Source organism: Lycorma delicatula, chromosome 12 (assembly GCF_047948215.1).
Source record: "Lycorma delicatula isolate Av1 chromosome 12, ASM4794821v1, whole genome shotgun sequence".
Lineage (NCBI taxonomy): Eukaryota > Metazoa > Arthropoda > Insecta > Hemiptera > Fulgoridae > Lycorma > Lycorma delicatula.
The window spans coordinates 27594184-27615315 of NC_134466.1; the positions used below are offsets into that span (position 1 = coordinate 27594184).

General features: G+C 30.4%; 1 protein-coding gene across 1 annotated transcript in view; it reads left to right on the forward strand.

Annotated features, from left to right (window-relative positions):
* The window catches only part of LOC142332992 (GATA-binding factor C-like), a 380666-nt gene extending 361343 nt beyond the window's left edge, over window positions 1-19323 (forward strand). Inside the window, exons 6-7 of the mRNA XM_075379756.1 lie at window positions 16584-16865; window positions 19157-19323. Of these exons, the coding sequence (XP_075235871.1) occupies window positions 16584-16865; window positions 19157-19183 (309 nt within the window). The 3' untranslated portion in view covers window positions 19184-19323. The remainder of the gene's footprint in view (window positions 1-16583; window positions 16866-19156) is intronic.
* The last annotated feature ends 1809 nt before the right edge of the window (window positions 19324-21132 follow it).

A 21132-nucleotide genomic window follows, 5' to 3' on the forward strand; every position in this document is an offset into this window, starting at 1 on the left:
TAGTTGGTTATACATTAAAATAGAAACCGATCCTGTCGGTAAAGGAATCTCAATTTTTATCTAGATAACAATTGAGATTTAAAAAAAATTATACGAGCGCTATTCAGAAAGTAAGGAACGTTTTGGAATTTAAAAAACTAAGTACAAGAAAAAAATTTTATTATATACATGTGAAAGAGGGACTAAAATACAACTTTTCAACATAATCACCATACAAATTCAGGCACTTATAATAGCGGTGGACAAGCTTTGAAATTCCTATGTCATAGAATTCTGCCACCTGCGATCTCAACCACTCAGTGACGCACTCATCTTGCACAAAATTTGTGGTATCCTAGCTTCTGTGAAACAATTTCAAACAATAAATTCCGTGAAACTTGTGGGAAACATAGAGAAAGCTCAATTATTGTGAAACGGCGGTTTTCACGAATCTTTTCATCAACTTTGGAGACCAGATCGTCAGTCACAATGCTCGGACGTCCACTCTTCTCTTTATCGTGAACGTTTGTTCAGCCATTTTTAACTGAATGCACCACTTCCTGACAGAAAATTCACTCATTACGTTGTTCCCGTACACTTCACACAGTTTCCGATGAATTTCTATTGGTTTTAAGTTTTTTGCCAACAAAAAACGAATCACAGACCGCACCTCACAACTGCCGGGATTTTCGATTGACACACATTTCAAATTTGTATATAAAAAAAACGGGCAGTGCGGAGATGTTCCCGTTGTCACGGCTGGACGCTGACTGAGGTGCCGAGCACGAGCACACCAATAGATACGCGATTGGCGTGCGCCTGGCGGCGTCAATCCAAACGTTCCTTACTTTCTGAGTAGCCCTCGTACTTAATTATATGGATATTTCTGAGGATGGCTGAAGGATACGAAAGCTGTAGAATATATTTAAACATTTTATAAATGTTGGTAAGCTGAACTTTCACTATTTATATATTATAATAAAATTTGATTTAACAATTAGTATGATCAAGTTATGAAATCTGGAAAAATAGAAAAAATTTTCAGAAAGCAGGTAAAGAACAGAAGTAATGTTTTTATATAAAAAAAATGAAAATTATGTTGATAACAGAGTTTGAAACGAAAAAATAAACATTAAAAAATCAAGAATGTCGGAAAAAAAGTTTAAAACAAATTTTATTTGAAAATAAACTAGATCAGTCAATGACGTGTTAAGAATCCAGTGTTAATTAATATAGTTATAAAAAATGTATAGGAAGGTAAAAATACATAAGAGAAAACAAATGTTTAAATAGATAAAGAAACTAAACAATTAAATATGTAGTAGAATGCAACAAATATGTTGAAATTAAATCTTTATAACATTTAATATTATCTTGGAAGCAGAGTTCTTACCGTTACCTTTAAAGAATTCAAGAAATTCCAATAAAATTACGATCAAATTGCACACTTGCGGAAACTTTACGGACGATAACTGCAGTTGCGATATTATCTAACGAGTTGATCACAACAAATAATTGAAAGTCATACCAGACATATAAGCTTAACTGGACCAAACTTATTTATTATAAAAAATAATAAAATCAGAAAAGTTATTTCTTCAGCCGGATTAAATTGATATTGTGATATATGTTAAACTATTAAGAAATGTACATGATTTACTACGGGTATTTACAATAAATTTTATTATTGCACGTAAAAGAATACCGATTGAACATTTTAAGTTTTTATTTTTTGATTGACGTATTTATGCGTCGCAAGTTACAACTAATTAAATAATCAGCGTAATAAATTCTTATTATGTTTTCTTACCAAAATTTTCGAATTTATGTTTATGTATAAGTACTACCTGGGCTCGCTCCCCTCGCCCTTTCCGTATAGCCAGACGGTTCTGCCCCTCGGACCTCCTGGGTTCACTAAACTCTTCCTTGTGAGAATAATAATGATAAATAAAAATTAAACCTGTTCAATTTTAAAAAAATTCAGTGTACTGTAATTTCTTCAGAGCAACAGTTTGGTCAGTACAGGACCCGAAACTTTGAGTGATCTGAAAAATGCAAGATTCAAAATAGTCAGCTTCATCTTAAAAATATCAGTTATATCTGGTCACCCGTCAATCGTACAAGTAAAATTGTATTTTTCCCCGGATCTTAGCGTTACCTGACAAACACCACCATGAGATCACAGTACTTCGTTTTTAATTTTTTTTTTTTTAATTTTTTAATTACTTTTATGTTTTTTAGTCAAGTAACTAATTCGGAGATAAAGGCATCCAGTCGCATCGCACGCACATACAGTAACAATAACTGTGTTTGTTCAGACGCTGCTCTGTACACCGTCACACACTCTTAAAAAAATCAAAATTCTAAAAGATGGTTTTACATATTAATCTGAAGAGTGTTTGCAAGCTCCAATATAATGGGTATCTTGTTTAGTATAGTCGGAAATGGGGAAAATTTGCAACTGTTATAAAATGCGACGAGTTAACCACTAGCTCGGTAGGCTATTTTATTCGATTTTTCAGGTCAAGAACCATAAGAAATCACTAATTCTGCCCCTTAATTAACGTCCTAAAAATTTTAGTACTACCTCGTTTCACTTGATACTTGAAATCCGAGCGGAATATTTCATTAGACGTAACTCACAAACGAAGCATTTTTCTACAATTGTTTAAATTAACTTTTTCTATTATTTTCACGAGTATAATAGGTTATGAATGTCCTGGGAGAACTTCGTGATATACTATGTATAATATTGTTTCCCATTTCTCGTATATCATCCTATCTTTAAAGGATTGAACATTTTATTTTTTTAATTTAATTATTAAAATTAAACTATTTTTTGTATCTCTTACCTCTTGGTCAACGGTACCTCTTTATTTCTTACTAGACTTTTATATTTTCTGATGGGATCCCTAAATAGATAGTATTTATGTATGAATTGTTTGGTCGTATAGAACATAAAAATATGTTGAATTATTTAGAGTTGATAATAGACTTTTTCAGGTAATGAAAAATATGGAAATTTTATTTTTTAATCTCAACGTTTTTTTCAGATTTTTTCCAATTAATATAACCAAAAGTATTCTCCTTAAATAGATTTATTGAAAATAATTACAAAAAAAAACCTGAATTTTTATTTCGCTATGTAATTTATACGCGTTAAATGTTTCAAAAATTAATACAAAATAAACTAACAAAATTTATAGATTAAATAAAAAGTATCATCCGATTTCAGATTGAACCTAGACATTATAAGTGATGTTTTTAAAGATTGGAGACACTATTCATTTTAAAAATACAACGGGGTGAAGTTCATTATATATTTTTGTGTGTAAAATGTACATGGGTGTGTATAAATGAAAGACTGAGAGACAAGGCACACCCTTCTTCACTTGTTAGGGGTGCGACACGACAGAACCTTGGAACACACACACACACACACACACATATTATTATTATTATTATTAATAGTGAAAGGGACTTAACAAAAAAATAAAAAGACATTGGCGTCAAATTACTTAAAATTGAATGAACACTACTGTCTTTGTCAAGTTTTAGCAAAAGGAAATTGTTAGATTTTTAAAAAATAATATTTAATTTTGTTATAGTATTTTGGTATAATGGTTGCTGTTGCTCGGTACAATGGTGTTTTTACTTTATTTTAATTCCTTTAATTTTTTTTATTTTTAATTATTTTAAAAATTTATTTAAGGTATAAGTTTAACTATATTTTGTATGATTCTATTAAAGGGAAATAAATTCCTTAACATCTGAAATATTATCTTAACACGTAATTTCCCTTTATCCATTTTTTTGGCACATTTAATTATCCTTGCCACTTTTTATTTATTTTAAGTAACTAAATTTCTGTCGTAGTTATAAACTGATATAATTTTAACTCGTTATTGATATCTACTCGAAGATGTTATCAACGAATAACATGATTATAAAAATTATTCATATTTTTCCTTTGATTACTACTTTACTACAGATTTTTCCTCTAAATACCTTTATTTCTTCTTCTCTATATAATTTATAAGTATTCAGGGACGCACTAAATTACTGTCTTACTCATTTTGCAATCTCAGCATGCCTTTCTTCAAATCCAATTCTGATCAGAATTCTGATTTTAAAAATTATAATTAAAATATTACATAAAAATATATTTTGTGATTTTTTTTTCAAATAGGTTACATTAAAATAATGGGTACTTTATGTTTTTATGCGGATTTGAATACTAGATCGTGGATGCCGGTCTTCTTTGGTGGTTGGGTTTCAATTAACCGCACATCTCAGGAATGGTCGAACTGAGACTGTACAAGACTACACTTCATTTACACTCATACATATCATCCTCTGAAGTATTATCTGAAAGGTAATTACCGGAGGCTAAACAGAAAAAAATAAATAAATGGGCACATTATGACCTAATTCAGTGAATCCCAAACTGTGGGCCGCGGAATATTGTAAAAGCTTTATAACTAATTGAACCAAGACATTTATGATTATTAATTTAATATTAATAAAGTAAAAAAAATAATGAAGATTCACAAGTTTTATTTATTTTTATCTATTACTTACGTCATACTTTTACTTAGGGTAAAGCGCCGTGGAAAATTTTTAATTGGTAAAGGACGCCGCGACTCAGAAAAGTTTGGGAACCATTAACCTAATCTATACAATTTTCATAAAATTATGTTTTCTTTATATTTTCATTTTTACGAATTTTATCGTCATTCAAATCTAAAATTTCACAAGAAAATAGAAAAGGTATAATTTTTTTTGTATTAAAATATATTTTATATTTATAACAAAATTAAATTATTATAAATATAATCTAATGGAATAGTTAAAAAATAATTATTTAATATTCAAAGTTTGTTTAACTTAAAATTTTAAAAATTGGTTATTTTTAAACAATTTTCTGTAAGTCTGTCACTAATGAATGTAATCGTTGATTTCAATTATTAAAAAAACATTAAGGAAAAAGATTATTGTATTTTCTTCTTTTTTTTTTTTAGTAAATTAAAAATTGTGTACTAGTATCTCTTGGTAAATACTTTAAAAATTTATTAAAAGAAACGTTAACGTTCAAACTAATATCATTACAACGAACCACGCTTCTGACTTGCCTCGCTCAAATTATTTCAATCTTAAATTGAGCGTAACTCAAGAACGACTCAACCATTCTTCACCAAATTTTTGCATGCCCTACTACAGTATATCTAAATTTCAAAGAAATTTTTATGTATGGGATTTTTCAAGTACAACATTTTATAACCCCAAATGTAATAATGATATTTTCGTACTCGTGATACCTCAAAACTTAAAAAACATCAATTTTCACCCCCCCCCTCTTCCTAAAAACTATCCGACAAAAAGTAATACCGTTCGAATTTTTTTCGCTCAAATCTTTTCGATATTAAATTGAGCATAATTAAAGAACGATTCAACTAATTTTTATCTAATTTTCACAAGCACAACTTCAGATACACTAAAACAGCATATCTAAATTTCAATGAAATGGATTTAATAATTTATTAATAAAAATAAAAAATAACTATTTGAGATGAGGGTTTGAGATTTTGGAGCCGCAAAGTTTTATACATAAGCCTATATGTGAATCCAAATTTAAGTGAATTGTTTTTTCGTAATTCTTATACCTTAAAACGTAAAGAAGAATATTTTTTACCCTCCTCTCTATTCTAACCTAGCAACCGAAAGGAATACCGTACTTTTCTTTGAAAAGTCAATAATAAATAAAAAAGTTCATTAGTTTGTATTAGTAATATTCGTGTATAAATAAGTAAGTAAAACTTGATAATAATATTTTAAATACAATAACTAGTAAGACAGGCTATCAGTCAAGATGATTAAAATATTGACAAATATACGAACGGGAAAACACTTAGTAAAAAAATTTAGATACTATGTTAACATATACAGAAAAATCTGCAATACAAGATAGAGTTTAATAGAAGACTCTTACGAAAGGATAGTTGCTTCTATACTAATTTGGATATTACTCGTAGATATAGAATACTACTATAAGTTCTTTGTTGGGGGGAGTTCAATCAACCACATGTTACAGGAATGATCGGCCGGTGTCGGTTCAAGAGTACACATTTACACGCCAGATTTTGTAGATATGCATTGGTATTTCTACATTGTTGACATAATGTCACTGTGCTGTGTTATTCTGTTATCTGGTATTACATAAAATAGAACGAATAAAAAAAATGCTTATAAAAGTCCTGAAAATTACACCATATTACAGTGTAATAAAATAGACAATTTTTATGTGTGTAAATGCTTAAAATATAATATAGAAAATGTTTTTTATTTTTGTTTTTTTTGTCTTCAGTCATTTGACTGGTTTGATGCAGCTCTCCAAGATTCCCTATCTAGTGCTAGTCGTTTCATTTCAGTATACCCTCTACATCCTACATCCCCAACAATTTTTTTTACATACTCCAAACGTGGCCTGCCTACACAATTTTTCCCTTCTACCTGTCCTTCCAATATTAAAGCGATTATTCCAGGATGCCTTAGTATGTGGCCTATAAGTCTGTCTCTTCTTTTAACTATATTTTTCCAAATGCTTCTTTCTTCATCTATTTGCCGCAATACCTCTTCGTTTGTCACTTTATCCACCCATCTGATTTTTAACATTCTCCTATAGCACCACATTTCAAAAGCTTCTAATCTTTTCTTCTCAGATACTCCGATTGTCCAAGTTTCACTTCCATATAAAACGACACTCCAAACATACACTTTCAAAAATCTTTTCCTGAGATTTAAATTAATTTTTGATGTAAACAAATTATATTTCTTTTTGAAGGCTCGTTTAGCTTGTGCTATTCGGCATTTTATATCGCTCCTGCTTCGTCCATCTTTAGTAATTTTACTTCCCAAATAACAAAATTCTTCTACCTCCATAATCTTTTCTCCTCCTATTTTCACATTCAGTGGTCCATCTTTGTTATTTCTACTACATTTCATTACTTTTGTTTTGTTCTTGTTTATTTTCACGCGATAGTTCTTGCGTAGGCCTTCATCTATGCCGTTCATTGTTTCTTCTAAATCCTTTTTACTCTCGGCTAGAATTACTATATCATCAGCAAATCGTAGCATCTTTATCTTTTCACCTTGTACTGTTACTCCGAATCTAAATTGTTCTTTAACATCATTAACTGCTAGTTCCATGTAAAGATTAAAAAGTAACGGAGATAGGGAACATCCTTGTCGGACTCCCTTTCTTATTACGGCTTCTTTCTTATGTTCTTCAATTATTACTGTTGCTGTTTGGTTCCTGTACATGTTAGCAATTGTTCTTGTTTCTCTGTATTTGAACCCTATTTTTTTTAAAATGCTGAACATTTTATTCCAATCTACGTTATCGAAAGCCTTTTCTAGGTCTATAAACGCCAAGTATGTTGGTTTGTTTTTCTTTAATCTTCCTTCTACTATTAATCTGAGGCCTAAAATTGCTTCCCTTGTCCCTATACTTTTCCTGAAACCAAATTGGTCTTCTCCTAACACTTCTTCCACTCTCCTCTCAATTCTTCTGTTTAAAATTCTAGTTAAGATTTTTTATGCATGACTAGTTAAACTAATTGTTCTATATTCTTCACATTTATCTGCCCCTGCTTTCTTTGGTATCATAACTATAACACTTTTTTTGAAGTCTGACGGAAATTCCCCTTTTTCATAAATATTACACACCAGTTTGTATAATCTATCAATCGCTTCCTCACCTGCACTGCGCAGTAATTCTACAGGTATTCCGTCTATTCAAGGAGCCTTTCTGCCATTTAAATCTTTTAATGCTCTCTTAAATTCAGATCTCAGTATTGTTTCTCCCATTTCATCCTCCTGAACTTCCTCTTCTTCCTCTATAAAACCATTTTCTAATTCATTTCCTCCGTATAACTCTTCAATATATTCCACCCATCTATCGACTTAACTTTCGTATTATATATTGGTGTACCATCTTTGTTTAACACATTATTAGATTTTAATTTATGTACCCCAAAATTTTCCTTAACTTTCCTGTATGCTCCGTCTATTTTACCAATGTTCATTTGTCTATAGAAAATGTAGGAAAGAAAAATAATTAGAAAAATAGTACGTCTCATAAAGTATAGAAACACATTTAAAGTTCGAAGGAACAATGAAATATATCAAAGAGAAAAAAATCAATGAAAAAGCGAAATACTGTTTCAATAAATACTATATATCACAGAAACAAAGAAAAACTGGACTAAAGAAGTTAAAAAAGACTTAAAATTTAAAAATATAACAGTAAAAGATATTAAAACAGCTTTAAAACCAATATTTCGATGTTAAATGATAACCAAAACAAAAAAAATTCGAAAATGAAATGGTCGGAAAAACGGAAAGAAGATCATTCAAAGAGAATGAAGATGCATTAGAAGAGAGAAAACAGTAGAGGTGAAAGAAGTAAAAGAACAAGGTTCTAAAGTGACCAAAATTGAAAAAAAAAAAGCTTAAAATATTCCTTTCTCAGGAATATTTTATTTATATAAATAATTATTTTATTTGATTTAATGGTATTATCAAATTTTTGAAAATAAAAATACCACCTTTTGGAAAATTCAGACAAGTTGATAAAAAAGTAATGGGAACTTAAAAGTGTCTAGTTTTTATTTGAGTGGATTATATTTTATAATAGTATTAAAGCGATTTTAAATTGCAAATTTTCGTCTACTGTCTTGAAAAACAGATTGTAACTCTGTCAAAAGTAGAATATCATACTATTCTGTTGATCAGAAAGGTTTTTTTTTTTTTAAGAAATAAGCCAAGAAAAATATTAATTTATTATTTTGATTTAACGCATTTATTTAACCTTTAAATTAAAAGATTAAAAATTTTAATCTTTTTTTTGCCTCAGTGTTTAATCTTTACAATTGGTTCCATTTAACCACAACCATAAGTAAATTTCTATAAAAAAAAAAATTAAATGCAGAGAGGGGGTTTCTATTTAAATTCCTCAAAGAACTAAATACATATATACATTATCTTATACAGTAGATATAAATATAAATAAGTTGATGTAAAGATGAGTCCAAGAAACGTTAATATAGTTTAGAACATAAAAAGCAAAGAAAATACCGTAAAACAGTCATATCAATCGCACAAAGAATAATTAATCAAACAAAGGAACAGTGAAACAAATCAAAGATAAACAAAATTAAGCGATGAAACTAAATAAAAAATTTTGACGATGCACAACATCCTAGAGTAGCCGATATACCTCAATCTTGGAGAACTTACAGATCTTTTTTTTTTTTTTTCTCTCAGCTCCCCTGGGCCGGACCGACTTGGTATTACGTCACCCAGGGGAGTGTCTTTAAACTCAAATAGGCCTCCCCACCTACCGGCTATATACCGGCATGGCAGGTCGGCCTACCGGTTAGCTCTTTTTGAGAGTATTGCCCTTTTGGACACCACGCCATACCTAGTGTGTCGTGACGTGGTGCCGGGTCTTTTCGGTATTCAGTGTGCTGTTACCTGACTGTTACCCATGGAGTCCTTGGCGGTGGCTTATCTGTGCCAACACACCGTAGAATGTTGGACCTCACCAGCAAGGCTGTCCAGCCAGTCCTATTCTAGTCAACACCTTGTCTTCTCTCATCGGAGTATTTCTGTATTAAAACTTGTCTAACAAAACTAGCAATATTATTCCAGTTTAACTCGTTTCTTAGCATGAATTCAATTGTTGTCTCTGGAGTTATACCTGTGAGTGCCTTACTATGTCTAAGTGTGTCCCACCTATTGCACTCAAAAAAGGTGTGCTCAGCATCATCTATCTCGTTGCAATAGTTGCAAATTGGCTCTTCTCTGTTGCCTATTTTGTGCAGGTAGTTATTGAAGGAACCATGTCCTGTAAAAAACTGCGATAGGTGATGATCAACCTCACCAAATCTTCTCGACAACCATGGTTTGATATTGGGATTGAGGGTTCTCGTCCATCGACCCACACCTTTCTGCGACCATCTTTCCTGTCAGATATTATAAACAGCATCCCTGACTTCTTGTTCTGGCTTGCCTTATGCCCTCTCCACCCTCTTTTTTGCGATTAGGTCAATAGGAGGTGCACCCGATAACACGCACAGGGCGGCATAGGACACAGTCCTAGAACTTACAGATCTAATATGTGCAATCAGTTTAGGCGCCTAACGTTCTCGCTATTATCCAGGAGGTTAACCGCGAGCCAGTTCTCATTTTGCGTCTCGTACGACCGGTTTTTAATCCCAAATAATCGTATATTTCAGTATTTTTCAAAAACCACGGCGCTTCTGTTATATTTCTCAACAGTTTGTTCTGAAATCGCTAAAAGACTTCTATGTTACTCCCACGTATCGTGCTCTTCAGTTGGATTCAGTAGGTTTAACTCGGTTCAGGACCGTTTAGTACAGCAATTGCTTGATAGGATGCAGTCATAGTTATCGCACGCTGTTAGCATGCGGGATATAAACGACATTAAGTTGAACTAGCGGGAAATCACTCCTCTTCATCGCAAACACGTGTAGACAGACTTTGCCGGATTAACCTTTAATTCTTAATAATAAAAAAAAAATACTCATACGTTGTTTTTTATAGTTCTATTGTAATGTCTTTCTTTGTGGTAAATCTGGAAAGTATTTCGTGAAAAAAGTTATTTAGCATAAAACAATGCTTAAAATCTTAAAGAAAATTAGTTTAATATATTTCCAAATATCTATTTTAAGCTAATTTTTTTTTGAAACCGTACTATTTTAAAAAAAGAAGAAAACAAAAATGAATAAGTAATAAACAATTTTATGAACAATTTATCGCTTTTTTGTTTTTCCATTTTAAAATAATTATGTGTGATTTTTTAAATCGCGGACTTCGTTAGAACTTCATCGATAAGAGGCGACGAAGTCAACGAACTACGTTCACAGTTCTAAACATCACCTAACCTAACAGTGAAATGAAAATGGGGGAAAGAATAAGCGTGAAAATATTATATTTCTATTTGATTTGATTAGTAATAAAGAATACTTGCAAAAAATACCTCGAATTTTGTTAGACAACTTTTTTCCATTTTATGAACCGTGGGACTCGAATATGTCATTTTATTCATTTTTTTAATGTACCTTTACGAATCACGCCGCTATATAGCAGTACGTGATAATACTAGGTAACTTACAAAATCTTGATAATGTACTTGAAATAATAAAATTTAAAAGAAAATATACTACGGCTTGTTTTAATAGTAAATACTGTTATGTAAATGAAAGTACTGAAGATGAAACAATTTTCTTAATTCCCATCACTTCTTTAAAAAAAAATAAATAAATCGCCCTTCGATTAGAATTAACGTGTAAGGATGACTTCACGAAGGCAGTGTCAAACTACGTACACAATGGAAAACGTTCTGGTTGCTGAGCTCTTCCACGGCCTTACATGGTATCCGGGAGAACGTATTCAAGAAATCTTTTATCCCAAAAACAGAAGAGACTAAGTCATCCTAACGCGGCTGAGAATTGGCACACAATGCTAACCCTCGCCCACCTATTTCTCCATCCTTAGCAGAACATTGAGGGGTGAAATGTAAAATGGTCGGTCCGTAAACCACAATGTTCAGGTCTTACTTTATTTTTCTCTTTAGCCTCCGGAACCACCGTAAGTTATTACTTCAGAGGATGAATGAGGATGATATGTATGAATGAAGTGCAGTCTTGTACAGACTCAGGTCGACCATTCCTGAGATATGTGGTAAATTGAAACCCAACCACCAAAGAACACCGGTATTTGCGATCTAGTATTCAAATTTGCATAATAGTCACTGCCTTTACTAGAATTTGAACCGAATTTTTCTCGAATTCGAAATCAGCTGGTTTGCGATGACGACTAGATCAGCCCAACTAGATCAGCCAACAACTAGATCAGCCCGGTGGGCTAATAATGTTCGGGTTTATTAGACGACAATTAAACCTGTGTCCAGATGTGTTTATTCAATCGGAAGAAATACATCAAAAGACTTTTGTGATTTCTCTACGGCAGTGGAATGAAGAATTTAATTTAGAGGTTTTGTTTAGGTGAGATCTCTTGCTGAGTACTGTACGAGCAGTGAAAATAGTCTAGTTTTCTCGTTCCTGTTTCGGTATTTGTTCACCAATGTTTGGTGTTATTGTCTAATTATTTATTAATACTTAATTTTATTTATCTCGCTAATAAATTTTATCGTTGATGCGACTATAAACAAAGAAAATATTAGATAAATAAAATAAAAATTATTGAACTAAGATTAAAAAGCATTAGATGAAAACAATCACACTTTTTCACTTCTTTAAATTTTCAATTTTTTTTACCTCCTTGTTCGAAGTAAAGGAAGAATTGTGATCGCAACAAATTTCGGTTTGTAAAATTTCAACGGAAATAAACTTATTGACCATCCCTAAATACATTTTGATCAGTTTCGGCGTGACATCTATAAACATCTTGCGTTAAGCATTTATGTACACACATGTACTATTCTTCGTTGAGTTAATAATGGGAGGTACAAAATCACTGAAATTTGCCTGTTTTGTTTTTATTTTTTGATTGATTATTTTTTCACAAAAAAATTATAGTTTTTTTTGATCGTAAGATTATGAAATCTATTTTTTTACCTATAGATAATATTTGTGCCTAATAATAGTAATAATTTAAAATTAAAAAAAAAAGTTCTTTTTGTCAATCACCGATTTCTTTTCTTTTATAAATTGAACCACATACGTAGACCTTATACTATATGGTATATGAATTGACAAACATAATTATATGCGATGTATTATGTGTGCTGTATGTATTTAGTTTAAAAAAATACTACGTAACAAAAGGTAAGGTTTATACTCAAACATGCCCTTTGATCCCTATTAAACAGAAAATAGGTCTTCAACCGCCTGGGGGCAGGCTCCCCTTGGCGCGGTCGATTGCCCATTGTCTTGTGGAATATTCAATTTGCTCGTTAACACCTCTCCTTTTCTACTTGTGTTCAGTTATTTTATTTTATTATTTTTTTTTATCTTATATTCTTAAGTCTTTGCTGCTTCATTGTTATTTCATTTCATTATATATGTACTATATATATATATATAGTACATGACTACATCAATAACTCCACCCACTTCTTGTTGTGTTATATTGTTATTTCTTAGAAATGGTAATTTATTTATTAGTTTTTCCCAGTAGTTTACATTTAAAATTTAAAAAATTAACCTTTTTTATTACATTTAATTTTACAACTGATCTAATAGATATTTAATATTTGAAAACTTTATCTACAACAGTCCTATTTAACATTTTTATTAAATACATGTATAACTTGTTAAAAGATAAATTTAGCTGAAATTTTTAAACCTGTTTTTATTAATACTATTATGCTTCGTGCCGTAACTACAAAAGACACAACATATTATTTACGAAAATTATAAAAAACTACAAGATAACAAGCATGTTATGCCAGGATTATTTGGAACAGATAAAATAGTCTCTCGTTCTTTATTTAGTCAATTATACCGGCATCTGAGAGTCCCAGACCCAGTAAATTGTAAATGATATACAATTGTATGAGTGGCGACTTGATTCTGTTCATTATAAAGAATATTTGTTTAATTAGCATCATTACTCTTAGGGAAAACAACTCGGATTGGTTTATTATCTCTTATTCTTCAAAAGTGCTTTTACCTCAAAAAAAAAACCTCGTGTAGGTGTAAACCAAAAATTATAATACACTTTTCTTTGGAAAATAATGTCTAACGACATTTATACCCCGAATTACCCATCTCAGGGATATGTTAAAGCAATTAATTTTTACGTAACTCTTCTTTTTTTTCTAAAAAGCTTTCATTTTTGGGGAAATGGCTTTCTTCTGTTTTTCTGTTTTGTCCAGAAAACAACATCTGGTTTTTCTGGAATCATCAGTTTTCATTCTTTAATATTTTCCTTTATTTATTCGAATGCTTTCTTCTGTTATACTTATCAATTCTCTTTAACCGTTTTGAATAATTTTCTTTTTGTTCTTCTATAATTGAGAAATTCAAAAATTTGTTTTATTTATTCTGGAGAGATGATTGTAAACATGAATAATTTTTTTTTCTCTTTGTGTATGTAAATTTTTTTATTGGATAAATTTTCATTTAGAACTTGTTTAAATTTATTTTTTTGGAATTTCGGTCTGAATATTTTCCAAATGATTTTTCTTTCCTTCGCTGCGTGCAAGGATTCTAGTTTTAGTCAAGAATGTTTAATATTAGCACATATTTTTTTATTATTACTTTTAAGACCATAATGGATCACTTTAGTTCATTTTTTTTTTTGGGCATGTTCTTTCTTTTCTTGCTGATTTGTTGTTTTTCAGCTTTTCTTTTTTGCCAGTAATTTCTAAGGGTTTCAGATCTTCTTGCCCTTTCTTGTTCAGAGTACACCTGGCTTATTGTTTTCTTGGGTTTTGATAGGAATCTTGTTTCTTTATTTTTTAAATTCTCATAGTTTCCGGTTTTCGTTTTTAGGTTTTCACGGGTTATGTCTAATTCCTCCATGTCTTTCTGTACTTCGTATAACCAGTTCGGTCTGCTTTTCTTGTTCCAGAAAAGTTCGACTATCTATCTGATAAGTCTGGTCTCTTCCGTTCTGAAAATATGTCCTAGAAAGGAAATTCTCTTCTTTCTAAATTTATTAGTTATCGGGATGATAGTTTTGTAAATCTCTTCGTTTGGAATAATTCTCCAAATCCCGTCTTTTTTAATGTTTTTCCCGATGCATCGTCGTAGAGTCTGTCTTTCAATCTTTTCCAGTTTGTCGGTAAACCTTGTCTGGTACAGTCCAAGTATGGTTTCGCATCCGTAAAGAATTTCTGGTTGGATAACTGAGTTATAATGTGTTATTTTTGTGTTTATGGACGTGCATTTTTTGTTATAGATGTTTTGTGTTTTTATTGTAGCTTTGATGAGTTTATTTATTCTTTCATTCCAGTTTGGATTTTCTTGGAGGTTGTGCGTGATGTTTTCCCCCAAATATTTAAAGTTTTCTACTAGTTCTATGTCATTATTGTTTATTTTTACTTTGCTTATGCATAGTGGGTCTCTCACCATAATTTTGGTTTTTTCGTATGAAAATATTAGCATTTTATTATATGTTTATTTAATCATTCAGAATGCGAGTACATTCAAAATATTCTGAATTCGATTGACCACTTTTCCAATGTGTTCGAATTGATACCTTCTCCTAAATATTTAAAATGTTTTATTTTTTCAATATTCTGACGATTGTCTTGATTTTGAAACTATGTTTTGATAAGAATAAAGTATCAAAAGGTAGTTCTATGTCCTGAAAAGGAATTTAGAAAAATATAACCTAATTTGAACTAAATTAGTTTAATCTGTTTTATATTTTTACTATAATTATTCTAATTTATTAATATACTTAAAATTTTACTTGAAAATACGCAGTTTAATTTATTCCAACTTATAAAACAGTATTACATCAACTTCCTTAACGAAATTATTTCTACTATTCTTCAGGAAAGTTCTGGGTTAGAATCTCGGGCATGTACGGAATTTTTCATACAGAAAAAAATTAAAAAGTTCATATAAACTTGCGTCCAGAAACTCTTCGTTAGCGAGTTACGACTAACGGAAGATTTTTTGAACATATATTTGTTTTTTATTGGGGAATTTTATATCAATTTTCTCAGAATTAAATTCTCTACATATTTAATAATAAATTTTACACATTTATTAGTTTTTTAACAAAGGTTTTGTATTACAACGTAAAAAAAAACGCGTTTTTAGACAATAAATTTTTCTGTTTGACGTCGAAAAATATTGAAAATATGGTTTTGTAGAACATAATTTATTAAATTTGTCAGATCAAAAACCAGAAGAAACCATTACGTTTACCCCTTAATTAGGGTTCCTACAGTTTAGAATTCAGTATGGTTTTATTTAACTCTTTTTTCAGGAAGGCGAAATATTTAACCATAACTTGCTAACGAAGCGTTTCCGGATCCATGGTTATGTAAAATTATTTTCATTATTTTCACTAGCAGATTGAGCTCAATAAGACTATGTGAATCATTCTGTATAATAACTACTGCTTTAAAAGTTTAAGGGTTTTGTTTTCAGCGATGATGTGTAGTTTTTTGTTTTTTTAAATTGTACAGCCTCTTTTTTATGTATTAGGATAAAAATAGTATTCGTAACATCGATAATTTTGTGTTAAAATGGTGTGGCATGTTAAAGAATATTATTTTTTTTTATATGAAAGAGGGGGCATCTATGATTATTAACCCGGTGGAAATTGGTAACGTATGAAAAGATGCTATGCCTGATCGAGATCCAAACCCGGAACTTCCGCACTAAAGCCGAAATGCTACCTACTCAGCCAAAATATTATTTTGGAGCTCGGCGAAAATATTATTATTTAAACAAAAAAAATCAAGAGTTTTTTTTTTAATGATTAATCTGTAACATAAACTCTTAATGTAATTTTTTTAAATTAATTAATTAATTTTTTTAAATATGTTTTTTGTTTATACTGTACATTAATTTGTTTTATTTTATTTTGTTTAGGTAAATCGACCGTTGACGATGAAGAAGGAAGGTATACAAACAAGAAACAGAAAATTATCATCTAAGTCAAAAAAGAAAAAAGGTACAGGAAGCGGAAGTTGTTTATCATTAGGCTTATCAGAAATGATGAAACCGTTAGATGGAGCATGTAAAACGGGCTATCATCCTCATTACATGTATCAACATTCGAACATGCATCCTCAAGGACCATTTGTACCACCCCCTGGCCCACCTCACCATCATCATATGACACCTTTATCACTTCCAGGAACGTCTAACATGGTATGTTTATTATTATATTACGAATAAATAATTGTGCATTTTAAATAATTATATTTTACTAGTGGCCCCTTGTTGCTCCGCAGTGTTATTGTTACAAAGTATTGTTATATATAAAAAAAACCGCTGTTAACAGCTATTATTACAAATATTATACATTTTTTAAAAATCGGCTAAAGTCGTATTCCATTCACAACACGTCTCATCCCCTTACACCCTAGTTTTTCTCTCTTTTTTTCCCACAGGTAAATGCGTGCTAAAGAGTTATTCCCAGTCCGTCCAGCGTTCTTCTGTTCGTATCGGTCTTATTTTTTTTTTTTTATTCTGCTCGGAATTGTTCGCAGATGTGTCATCAAGCATCTACAGACCTTTAAAGTGATTTTCCTGTTAGTAATAAACTCGAAAATTTCACCAGTTAAGTAGTAAATGAGGATTTTTTTAAAAGAATTCTCAGAGAAGTTTCAAGTTTGGAATCCGATAACGCTTGATGGTGTATAACTGTGGATCATTCCAAGCAGAATAGAAAAAAAATCAGCCCGATCAGTCCAGCAGAATGCCCAGACGGACTGGAAATATATTTTTAGGCCCAATTTTTTATATATAAGATTATCGATTGAAGTAAATTTTTTTTTATATACTGCATGCCTACATTATACATTATAATTTTGGAATTTTCAAAAGTTACGAATTAAATTTAACAAGCAGAGTAATGAAGGGTTTTCTAAGCAGAAAGCAACATAATTATTTACTTTAACATATCTTTGTGTGTGTCATATATATATATATATATATATATATATATATAACACACACTAGTTCTGTTCAGAAAGTAACCGAACATTTTTAATTACCTGCTAACAGAGATATTTAGCGACGCACGGTTGGCAGCATTGTGTTCCGTATAAATTCCTCTGTAACCTCATTTTCTTGGGTTGTTGATATCTCGTTTAGGTTTTGTGTTATTTTTATTTAAGTGACACGCGTTTTAAGTGTTTGTAGCGATTTTTGTAATGTACAATTTTTTGATGATTGATCATTTGTTTCAATATGTAGCCGTAAACCCGGCTTTCGTCTCCCGTTATTATCCTTTGCATGAACCTTTCATCGTCATCGACTTGTTCAAAAAGTTGCCGATAAATATCCACTCTATGTTATTTCTGCCGTTTGATCGTCAAACGAGGAACAAACTTTGCTGCAACTCGATGCACGTTCAATTTTTCAGTGAGAATGTCATGACACGATCCAATCGAGATTCTAATCTCCTTTGAAAGTTCTCTGACAATTCAATCGGCTATTTGCACGCACCAGATCGTTGATTTTCTGAATGCGAGTGTTATTAGTTAAAGCTGAAAGCATTCCTGGTTGAAGGTCATCATCGATCGACTGACGACCGCTCTTAAATCGGGAAAATTACGTACGATGATTCCGTCATTTCCGTAAGCTTGTTTAAAAAGTTGAAACATTTTCTGTGAAAGCTTTTCCCAGTTTCACGCAAAGGTTTACGTTGTATCGTTGCTCCTGAAAATCGTACATCAAAAAAAATAGTTTTTAAAAATTAAACACATGGCACTCAAATAACAGTAACACGAAAATTAAACGAGTTACCAACAATTCAAGAACATTTGGTTACAGAGGAGATTATGTGGAACACAATGCTGCCAATCGTACTTTCACTAAATATCCCCGTTGGCGTACAATTAAAAATCTTCGGTTATTTACTGAACAGACCTCATGTATAGAAAGATCAGGGTACTTTAACTTCGGGTTGGGTTTTCTGCATAATCACAGGAAAAGAAAATCGTAGAATTGTCATTTATACAAATATCAATAGAGATTACTAACAGTTATTGCTAGGTCTAAAGAAAGAAAAAATATATATTCTACCGGTAGAAGGAATCAAGGATAAGGATAAAATGGATGACTGGTGAAAAAAAGACGATCTATTCTCAAAAAGGTTTGTAACGAGATGAACAACATCATTTAAAGGAATGATTTAAGGCAATAAATATTCACGGCAGAATTATTTGTACGCTTATCAATCAGTTATTCAAACATTTTCTTCTATTTCTCGGCTGAAACATATACGGATAACTAGAACATTGATTCTTAAACTTTTTCGCCCACCGCCCACATTGAGAATCAAAGAATTTCTAACGCCCCCAAAATTTTTAAACTTACCATCCATTAAAAAATAACAATTACAATTGTTGTTTTTAAGATGATAATTCATTAAAAAATAAAAGTTAAATTTTATCCGTAATCAACTAATAATTTTATTTATTTTTTTGTTGCAGTCGAGTTGGAGAACTGAGTACACCTGATATCCAGGAGCTACTGTGTGATAAACAAACTTAGGACTGAATATATAATAAATATAATAATAATTACAATTATTAATTATAATATAATATAATTATTATGTATTATAATTATGATAATAAATGTCCTGCTTAATTTAAGTGCTCGCTATTTGTTTTAATTTTTTATATTATTTTTTTTTTTTATAAAAAAAGAAAAAAAATGTTTTATAAACGTAATATATAGAATGAAATTTTAAATTGGGCTTACTTGAAGCAGCATTTTTTTTTTGTTAAATTAAAAAATTAAAGTTAAGTTAAAAAAAATTAAAATATTTATTTGAAGATTTATGAATAAATATATACAAATTTTATGATACTTAAACATACCGTATTATGAAAAAATACTTTTTGAATTTTTTTTTTATTGTTAATAAATGTAATGTAATTTAATGTAAAAAAACAAAATATATATCTGCTTATTTAATTAGTAGATTAGATTATTATAATTCACTACCTATGTTTTAACAAAATTAATTTAGTTTTTACAAAGTTTTAAACTTCATGAGTTTAAAAATAATCAAAAAACAAATCAGATTTAAATTATTCTACCAGGATAGTACTTTCTTTCTATAAAAGAATAATATTTTACTTTAAATTTAAAAAAAAAATTAAAGCAACGGACGTTAACAAATTGGTAACGTTAAATTATGTAATACTCTATAGTGTTAATATTAACATGTTACATAGAAAACATTTTTCTTGATTGGGTCCTAATATTTAAATAAATCTGTAAAATATTGAATATTTGTATTAAAATATTGTTAAATTAAATTCAAATCTTTTACTTCTCAACCACCAGATGATCTCGTAAGTTTGAATCTTGCGCGTAAGTATATATTAAACATAACAGAAATATGAACCCCAAACCTTTAATAATAATTAACTATCGACTTCATTAAAAAAATAACACTATTAAATTCACTAAAATGATACTACAAAAAATGTAAGCATAAAAGATGATTTATAAAAAAAAGTGAAATAAAATTTAATACCGATTAAAAGTCCGGTTGGTCAATAAAAAGTAAAAATTGAACTTTTTTTTTACCTCCAGGACTATGGTTAGTATTGCTACATAGGATGAGATGAATGATTTGTAGCATGTGTGAAAATGCCATGCCTGACCGGGATTCGAACCCGGAACCTCCGGATGAAAGGCCAAGACGCTACTATTCGAGCCACGGAAGCAAAAAAAAAAAGTGAACGTGGATTGAAAATACATAATACTAGCTCACCCGGCAATGCTTCGCTATTGCTAGATTTGAGTATTTATATACAGATTAAATGAGCAAAATTGTAAGTTTGATAAAACTTTAAAAAATTGAATATTACGGAATTTCACAAAATGTAACCTTTCCCTGTTCCCCTTTTTCTCCTCTATCCTTTTCCCCTTCTTCCCTTTTTCGCAAAAAATATTTCTTTTCACGTAACTAATATATATTCTGGATACGAGCCAAATCAGGTCATAAATACAATATTTCGAAATATCTTGACCCTAGCGTCAGCTAGCGGGTCCATTTTCTGAAAAAAATATTTATTTCCACCTAATTAATTTATATTCTGAATATGAGCCAATTAGGATTATAAATAACATTTTCCGGAATGTCTCGACCTTAACGACACCTAGCGGGTTCAAACTAATTCAAAAACTTTCGCGGGAGTGCGCGCGCAACTCACCAAAATTTCATCGCAGTCGGATGAATGGTATAGAAAAGCATAATGGACAAACGAACACATTCATATATATATATATATATATATATATATATATATATATAATATTTAAGATTGATATAATTATTTTTATTAAATAATATATAAATATATTCCATAATAAAAATATGAACACATTTGTTTGTTTGCTAAAAAAAATAAATTGTTACTGTGTTTCTTATATATTTATTGGGTTAGGA